General features: G+C 38.2%; 1 protein-coding gene across 1 annotated transcript; it reads right to left on the reverse strand.

Moving 5' to 3' along the window:
- Positions 1-14: 14 nt before the first annotated feature.
- On the reverse strand, positions 15-8,437 carry mtx3 (metaxin 3). Its single transcript, XM_083904744.1, is given in 10 exon segments — positions 15-4,539; positions 5,478-5,566; positions 5,787-5,796; positions 5,801-5,978; positions 6,091-6,167; positions 6,561-6,743; positions 6,824-6,916; positions 7,014-7,090; positions 7,304-7,373; positions 8,354-8,437. Coding segments are annotated over 10 exon segments (957 nt in total). The 5' UTR covers positions 8,435-8,437; the 3' UTR covers positions 15-4,440.
- Between the last annotated feature and the right edge of the window lie 1,574 nt (positions 8,438-10,011).

Raw genomic sequence — 10,011 nt, forward strand, 5'->3', positions numbered from 1 at the left:
ATTTTATTTTTTAATTTTTGGTCCAACATTTTACAAAAACGTCATACTATACTATGGCGACCAAAATGTTAAAATAGAATTTGACAAAAAAAATTTGGTCCAAAATTTGACAAAAACGTCATACTATACTACGTCTTCCAAAATTTGAAAAAAAAAATTGACCCAAAATTTGAACAGAAATGTTGACCCAAATTTAGAAAAAATTTGAAAAATAAATTTGAGCCAAAATTTTTGGTCCAAAATTTGACAAAAACGTCATTTTATACAATGTCGTCCAAAATTTAAAAAAAAAAAATTACCCAACATTTTTGGTCCAAAATTTGAAAAATAAAAATTTGGTCCAGAATTTGAAAAAAAAACATTTGGTCCGAAATTTGAAAAAAAATTTGGTCCAAAATTTGAAAAAAAAATATGGTCCAAGATATGGAAAAAAAATTTGGTCCAAAATTTGAAAAAAAAAATTGGTCCAAGATTTAGAAAAGAAATTTGGTCCAAGATTTGGAAAAAAAATTTGGTCCAAAATTTGAAAAAAAAAATTGGTCCAAAATTTGAGAAAAAGTCGTCCAAAATTAAAATGTTTGACAAATTGAGTATAGCATGTTATAGCAACCTAAGGAAGTGATTTTAATGAAAACAAAGTGAGGACCGGCCAAAATGTCCTCACTCCGTAAAAATTACCTCAGCTTGTTGGTTTAAAACCCTCACTGGTCCTCAGTATGCTGCAAGTACAAGAACACACACACACACACACACACACACACACACACACACACACACACACACACACACACACACACACACACACACACACACACACACAGAGGAGTTTACAGTTCATGTGGGACTTTTGTTGATTTAAACAGTTTTTCTTTATGACCACTGTTTCACTACTGATTTAATAGGATACAAAATGTGCTTAAAGGGGTTATGTGTTACCGCAGCTTTTTGACCTGATTTTTGCTTGTCAATGAGAGTTGGATGTTTAAAAAAAGTAATGTGAAAGAGTTACAGCAGCGGAAATCTATCACACGATGAGAGGAGACAACAAGTCGACTGTAACGAGTGTAAAAAAAACTATATATTTTTTAATCTCACCCTATTTTTCTTTTCCTGTGGTTGAGATGTTTTTGAGAGGGGTACTGAGGCTTTTTAGGCTTGGAAACACATAGGTTCAGCTGACTCTTCTGGCAAAAGTGCAACAGACCAAAACTTAAACAGAATTTGCAAATGAATGTTTTACATTGTGCATATACTGGCTGCACCATTGTCACAGGTTTCTTTAGTCTCTGGTGACACAGGAAGGTCATTTTATGACTTGGTATAAAACATTTTTTACATATAGCCACTTTAAATCTAGCATTTTAAGCTAAAAGGCACAAAAAATTCAACATGTTTTGTAAATAGCAAAAACAAAGGTAATGCAAATGAATGACGAAGGTGTGCAATACATTTAGATTTCAAATCCGATTCCCTTCACTGGTGAACGTCCTGTATTGGGTTTTGCTGTCAATTATTTTGTAATTTTAACTGATGTGACAGTTTGTTTTTTTGTTTCGTTTTAAATGTTTTGTAAATGTTTTGTTTTCTGACCTGATACTTTATCATCATCATCCCTTACATCAGGGGTCTCAAACTCAAAAGACCTGGGGGCCACTTTGTGTCCAGTGTGGTCAATAATGTGAAAAAACATCAGACTTTTGGGGGGAAAAAGCAACTGTTCTCCAGAAATTATAGCACGATTATTCGTGATGATATTCGACAGAATTTCAAAATAAAAGTGTTAAATTGAAATGAAACAAAGTTTGCATCACAAGATATATTTCCGGAGCAAAAATAAGTCTGCAAATTAAAATAAAATACTAAAATAACTCATTATAACTTGATGTTTACACATGAAATTGTTTGGGGGCCCACGGACCATGGGTTTGAGACCTCTGCCTTAGACAAACCAGTGATAGTTCTAGTCTCCTCCCAAAGAAACCTACTGTAGCACTTTGAAATCGTGTTGAATAATGTGAATAGTGCGTCTGTGTTTGTGTAAATAACCTTTGTAAACAGGTCAGACTGATGTGAGGACACAGATCCACTGATGATTTTCCTTGAATGAACGTGAATATTTGTTTTTTTTCTACTCACACACAACTGGACTGATTGTAATGACTCAGCTCGCCGGTTCACCAACGCATGTTCACCACCAGGGGGCGCCAGGTATCCGCAGATTGGTCAGAGTCTGAATGGACACGCCTCAAAATGCTCCCAAAAACACTGAAGCATTTACTTTTTTTTTTTTTGTTGTTGATGATGACAAAAGACATTTATTTCTATGAATGAAGTTTGTGATGTTTTCACTTTTCCCCTCTGTCATCACAGAGTAATATGATGAATATTATCAACATAAAACATTTGACACACAAATAAAAAAAAAAAAGATGATAAATTCACCATCTGCCACAGATCCTACAAATCCGTGGCGTCTGCTCCTACTTGTTGACGTCCAAATCCCCTTTTTATGACCGACAGCTACTGAAGACATTATGCTACTATTTTTTCCAGGCACTCAAATCTTTTTTTCCATCATCTCGGACACCTTTTCCTGTTTTTTGGGGGGGCAAACAGAGAGAGAAGAAGACAGCAAACACATGCAGACCATCAGGGAACAGCTGCTGGTTTCCATGTGCTGTGCTGGAATCAGAAGGAAAGCCTCATCGTCTAACTGGAATCCTCTCTGCCATCCTGCAGTGGAAAACATTGAGCGTTTTACATCATATTGTATTCGTTTGTTTTCCTTACAGTGATAAAAATGTATATTTTCTGATGCAGCACAGTGAAGTGATGTTTCAGCTGGAGTCTCCTCTCTTCTCTCCACATGTGACCGATGACGTGGACTTGATCTGATCTCAAGTATCCCAACATTTCCTCTCGGCTTAATCACTCGTCTTTTTTTTTTTTCTTTTCCACGACCGAGTCCAAAAGCAGACAAAGAGCTCTCTATCCTCTCTACATCTAAAAGGCAACAGTGAAATCAATCTGCAATTATTACCGGAAAAAAAACTCAAAAGTGACTGGCTTAGTGAAAGAGGAAGGTCAAATATGTCCCTTCTTTTGAAAAGACAAGAGTCCAGTGCACACGTCTGATTCTATACTTTATATTATATTTCAGTTTCCAAATATGGACAGATTATGGACAACAGCAGCTAAAAAAAAATGACAAAACGACAATGTGTCAAAATGATGAAGGACACTGCGATGAAGGCACACAGGCACCATATGGTCCTCGCCAGTCTGCCCGACAACACGCATGCTCTCACGCACCGACTCTTTAGTTTGAGCGTGTGGTGCCTGAAAGGGAATGGATCCATGAAGATAATAGGGGTTTTTGAAGGCTGAGAACAACTGGGACACAGAAGTCTGGAAAAGAAATGTGTAACATGAAGAGTAAATAAAAACAAAAGGCAGATCATTTCATGGCCCAGGTTCTGTACAAGATAAACACACCGTGACAGTGAAGTAACACAGAAGGCCACACATGAGACCCTTGAACCAGGACGGCCGATAAACAGGCACTGCAAAAAGAAATCAAAGGATAATATAATATAAAAAATATGGCAGCAACAGAAATTGACACAAAATAAACTAGAGAAAGAACTCCAAGAGTTCACTTTTTACCTAAAGTTATGAACACAGATGTTGAAAAATTCCCTATTTCATCAAGTTAACTTTTCTCCACCAAAAATGTCATCATTTATTTTGACCTAAATCCCAAGAAAATGGCTATTAAAAAAAAAAAAAAAAAAAAAAACTCTCTCTAACAAACAAATATTCTGCATGTCAACAAAAAGTAAAATTGCACAAATTCCAGCTAATTATTTACAGCTATACAAGCAACTGGCCATTCCTAAAGTCATGACTGCATATATATATATTTATATTTATATATATATACTGTACATTAACTAAATTAAATGTTTACAGTGTGTATGATTTTACAGTGGAAGTTTACACTGCATAGATGCATAAACTGGACTAACTTATCTCACCATAAGATGCTTTAACTCCTTATGTAACTTCTCTATAAGGCTGTATAACAGGTTTTTCCCTTTTCTTTGAGCGTACCGTGTCTTTCTCATCGGGCACCACTTCACAGCGTCTCTCCTCCTTTCACCACATACATGTGTGCAAACCTTTTTAAAGACCTCTCACTCGAGCTCTTTTCCATCTCTTTCAGAAAAAAACCCATCATCTTTGAAATCTATCATCATTTTCATGCTGTAAAAGTCTTTTTTATAATCATATTCTCTCGTTAATTAGTGTCATTTTTCCATTGAAGTTGCAGTTCAGCTCTTTAGGAATTCTTTTTCTTTTCTTTTCTTTTTTTTTTAAAGGATCTCAGGGATGAGTCAGATCCAGAGCTGGTTCATACGTGGAGGCTGGATGAGGACGTTAGAGTAGAGGGGTAGAGTTCTTGTCACTGACCAGACTGGGCTTGGGTTCTGGTCTGTGGGGTTTGTGCTGAGGGCTGCTGCGGAGGTTATCATCCATCTGCAGCACAGGACGTACGGTTCAGTTAGAACACATTATGACAGGAGCTACATGTGCGTCTGTGAAGGTTCTGAGTCGTCTGTAGTCCAGTCACATACGGCCAACTACAGAAGATGACAGTAGCTATGTTTACATTGATATTCTGATCCAATATTCCCCATTTGGTAGGAAATATCATTCCAAAAACAGCTGTTCCAATCATGACCCCCACGGAGTGGGAGTGAAGTATTGTTTTTAGTGGCTCTGTGTGTTTTTCTGTCTGTGTTTCCACACTTGCACTTGCCAATATGACCAACAGAGGCCGCCAGAGGCTTGTTTTGCATGAATGGTGTGAAATCTGCCATCTCTGATTGCCTTGTTTTGATATTGTGTAAAAAAGCAAAAAAAATGGGTCTGGAACTGACACTGTTTTATTTTTAGAGACTAAATAAAATGTGCTTTTATTGATGGAAATGCCGTCCTACTCTCCTGTAGCTTCATGATGCAGATCCAAAGAAACAAATAGATGGTTTGAAGAACAATTTGTAGGTCAAAATTTAAAAAAAGAGACTAACACACAGATATAAAAGTCATAGTTGTTAAAGTAAGTGTTAAATCAGTGGTGCACAGTGTGGGGATGAGCAGAACTCGAGGGCTTTCGAGGACCAATTCCCTTAAACTCAAGGACCAAATATGCTGAGGAAATTTTCAGGCCTTTAAAAACTTTCAAGGATTTCAAGGACCCATGGGAACCCTGGAAATATCTGAGGCACTGCACTTTATTCTGTTTAAATGCGTCAAAAGGAAGTTGTCATTTCTAATTAGGATGATTTCAATGTAAACACAGCTACTGCATTCTGTAAGACACACTGTTTATGTAACTATAAGCGAGAACACATCGGGCCTATGAAGTCATGCAAAGAAGAGGAAAAGAGGAAAAAAAAAAAAAGCAGAAGCACCTTCTCTATCAAGTTGGACTCTTTGTTTACAAGCTGAGTTAGTTTCTGCAGGTTTGCATCCTTTGTGTCCTGAACAGGTGGAGGAGGACCTGGAGAGAGAGAGATGGGAGCGAGGCCACACCGGCAGAAAAATAAGGCAGATCAAAGAGAATTAGTGTAAACGGGAAGAGGGTCAAACCACTGCAGTGCACACCCCGAAATAAAGAGGATACAAAGAGAACGCATGCAGGGAAACAAAGACGTGTGAAGAAGGGAAAACTCTGAAGAGGTTAGTTATTTGTGTGCTGGCGAATGCAAATAAGCACCCACATATTTGTGTGTCAAAGTGTGTGTGTGATCTTACAGGGGTGATCTGAGCTGAAGTACACGTCAAGGATGGTGTCACAGAAGCGCGTGAGGTTTTCCAGCTGCCTGACGTGGCTCTGCAAAGGGCTGCTGGGTAGATTGGCTTTGTAGAGAGGAGCAACGAAGCCGAACACAAAGGCATCCAGACTGGTCGGCCTGCAATCACAAACACACACACACACATAAATATACATTTAAAAACACAGTGTGTCACTTCTAATCAATCAAAACAATCACAAAAGGGCCTTAGTTTGAGGTACGAACGTACAAGCTGCCAAAGAAGTAGTTTGCAGTCCCCAGTCTGAAGGAGAGGAGGTTGAGGCACTCTTTAGCGTCACTGTAGATCTGAGGCAGAGAATAAAAAGCATTTTCAGTTGCAAAGAAGAGACAGAGAGAGAGAAATAAAGAGAGAGAGAGATTATTAGATTACTAAACCTATTGTCAACTATTTTGATAATTGATTAATCTGAATGTTTTTTGATTTTCCAGCTTGTTGAATGTTAATATTTTCTGGTTTCTTTGCTCCATATAACAAAAGAAAGCATTAAAATTTAAAAAAAGATTTAGTTTGTGGACAAAACAAGACTTTGGAGAACCTCATCATTTCCAGGTGTGGTAAACTTTTTCCACATTTTCTGACATTTTAAGGACCAAACAAGTACTCGATTAATCAAAAAAGTAATCAACAGATTTATTAGTTACAGCCCACATATCTAAATGAATCAGATGAGTATTTACCTTCCCCTCCACCTCAGAGATTCTGTGCAGCGGTGCTTCTCCTTTCATTAAAAGAATGCGGGAGAGGGCGGTGTTGGCATGGCGACAAGGAACCAGAAAGTTAAGAGGGAACGGCGAGCGCGAGGCAAACCATGGCCGTGTCAGATTGGCGTAGTTTTCTGCATCCACCCAGAACGTGTGCAGCTGCGGAAAACACAAAAGACAGAGGAACATTACTCACTTATTGTGCCAGGAAACAAGCAGAGGAGGAGAGATGGTGTTACCAGAGCTGGACGCAGTTTCTCTTCGAGCAGGGCGATGTAGGCCATGGTGTCTGCTCCTTGTCTGGCTGTCAAATCATAGTCTGCGTTAAACCTCTGGAAATAAAGAGGAAATCATAAACCTGTGGTGATCAGCGAAGTGGATTAGAAAAGACCGGATGATGATGATGATGGACAGTGAACAGACTCTCACCTGTTTCCTCAGGAAATTAAGTATTTGTGTTGGTTCTTGCACTGCAGAGTCTCCACAGAGCAGCTCTGGGACGGTGGCTGCAGGTTTAAGAAAAGCGAGGACATTCAAGGTAAAGGTAATGCTATTGAGCAATGGTGGTGCGTAAGTATAACATGTTACAATTGTAATGTATGGAAAATAGAGGATTATACTTGACATATTCTTATATCAGTCAAAGGATTGTCCACAGGATAACTGAACAGCTCCCACAACAATATCACACTGATATGAGTTTCTAGTTTCCTTCCCACCTGTTAGAGTTTTCCATGTCCAGTCTATGGGAGAAACTGTGACTTTGGCACCGGAAAACTTGGCATACGCCTGGGGAAAAAAAAAACAGTAAAGATCAGAAAAGACGATAAAAGGGACCACAGTCAGTGAGTGAATTCATGGTTTAATCCAAACACAAACATACGCACTTCCCATTTTCAGTGGAATACGCACAGGGGACTAATGAGATTACACACTTCTCCATTAAAACTAATATAAAAGAAGGAAAAATTGATGTTCACCAATTTTGATATCAGTTTGAGTGTTTTTTAAAAGAATTAAACTGATTTTTCAGCTTCTTACATGTGAATATTTTATACTTTCTTTGCTCCATTTGACAAAGAAATCATTAAAACTGAACTATTTTTGGTTTGTGGACAAAATAATCATCATTTTCAATTTCCATCTCTCAAAACACGTGTTAGTTTTAAAATAAACGTGTATTGTGTACAGCAGGAATGACTTAAAAAACAGTTTTATCTTCTTTAAACTATCCCTGACACAGGTGGATGTTAGCTTGACTGGTGTCACCTGGTGGCGAGAGTTGTAACTGCATGAATTCACTGAGTGACAACACGAAAATAAGCAACGAAATAAGTCGACTTTGTTCACAGTGACCACTGTCGTCAGTTTAAAACGTTAAAGAGTGACGTAAACAAACAAACTACAGCGGACTCGACTTTAGTAAACCTGTGAAATCTGACCTTCAAACCTCTGTTAGCAGTGACTTTTGACACCTGACATCCGTGTCGGTTGCATCGTCCTACAACCACACTTTCAAAGAAAATAAACCCCTGAACTGTCATTTTAACTGATTAATGGCCGACAACAATAACAACACCACAGAACAACATTTACGCCAGTGTCCAGCAGCGCAGAGACGCCGCCAACTGCAGCGCAAGACAAGTTAGCATGGAAGCTAACACGAAAACAAGGCAAAGCCGACGGGACGAACAAGCGTGTCGTCTGCTAACGAAGACGTGAAAACGGTGAAAACTTCTCTGTACAAAGTGAACAGTAACGGTAACTACCAGGACTATGAGGGACTCCGTGTGGACAGACGGTAAACCCCAGTCTCCTCCCCAGCATCTCAGCTCCATGGCAGCCGCCATGTCAGTGATTCACAGAGGAGAGGAGAGGAGAGGAGAGGAGAGGAGGGGAGGGGAGGGGTGAGGAGGACGCGCGTGTGACGTCACGACGTACCTGTCGCACCAGAGCCTGCAGATGAGGGAGAGAGATAATCCGATCAAATAACAATCACATTTAATATATAGTATAATGGGAAAATAATCACATGCAAACTAACAAGACAATGCATTTGAATATTGATCAGATTAAAAAGACTTCAGGTGAAAATAATCCGGTTAAAAAGAGAGAATGAACATGTGAAGTATAACCCCATGAAAGAATTATCAGATTAAAAAAGTTACAGGTGAAAAATAAACAGATACAACAGATGGAAGCGGATTGAGAATAACCAGATTGTAAAACATAGAGTGAAAAATAATCCAGACAAAACATTTCCACAGAAAAATAATGTGTTTGAGAATAATCTAAGAGAAAATAATGTGTTGAAAACTAATCAAATTAAGAGTAATCTGACTGGAAATAATCTGTGGAAAAAACGACCAGATTGGAAATAATCAGGTGGGAAAAAAAGATGGAAATAATTTGGGTTAAAAAAGAAGATCAAATTGAAAATAATGAAGGGAAAACTAATCAAATTCAGAATAATCTAACTGAAATTAAAGGTGAAAATAACCAGGTAAAAATGTGAGATTGAAGAAAATCAGGTAAAAAAAATAGATGGAAATAATTTGGGTTAAAAAGAAGAAGATCAAATTGAAAGTAATGAAGTGAATAATAATCACATTAAGAATAATCTGACTGAAAATAATCAGGTACCAAAAATCTATACAAAAAAATAAGCAGGTAAAACTATCTAGATTAAAAATAAACTCATATGTGTGTGTGTTGAAAATGAACTGTTGCGTTTCTTGTGTTTATTCGTCTCTCGTGTCAATAAACGACTTAAATTCCCAGTCGGTTGTTGTTAGTCTCCTGTTGTTTTGTTAGCATCACCGTAGACGGCGTCGAGGTCGTAAAAAGTGCTGAGTCATGGTGAGCTAATGGTGAACTAATGAGGTAAAACAACTTCATTACAAGGGGAATGTACTAAATATAACACATCCACACATAAAAATCTTTTTTTATAAAGGTTCCACCAAGAACCCTTTAAAAAAAAAAACTTTATTCAGGAAAGGGGTTTTAAAGGGTTCTCTGAATCAAAATGGTTCTTACTGGTTTCAGGTAGCCTTTTTGGAAGCCTTATTTCTAAAAGTGAAATAATTATTATTAATGCTCTATGAATCTTATTTAATCACAATAATAACTGTCTCTTGTGTCAAGAGTGAAATGAACACACACTTAACTTCCTCTTTTTTAGTGTTTCTTTTAGTGTGTTTACGTCTTTTGGGCCAGAGTACGATGATGATGATGATGATGATGATGGCGGTCAGGCCTGCCAGGTGTTTGGTCAGAGAGCAGACGGCTCAGACTCAGACGAAACACGGTGATCGTGCACAAAGGGATAAGGGCAAAGGTTTCTGTCTGGATGATCAGGCCCGGCCCACAGCTGAGATGTTGAAATGCACTTGAGGCGAGCAGAGGAAAGACGAGTACCAGACAT

This window comes from Microchirus variegatus (genome assembly GCF_963457635.1).
Source record: "Microchirus variegatus genome assembly, chromosome: 18".
Taxonomy (NCBI): domain Eukaryota; kingdom Metazoa; phylum Chordata; class Actinopteri; order Pleuronectiformes; family Soleidae; genus Microchirus; species Microchirus variegatus.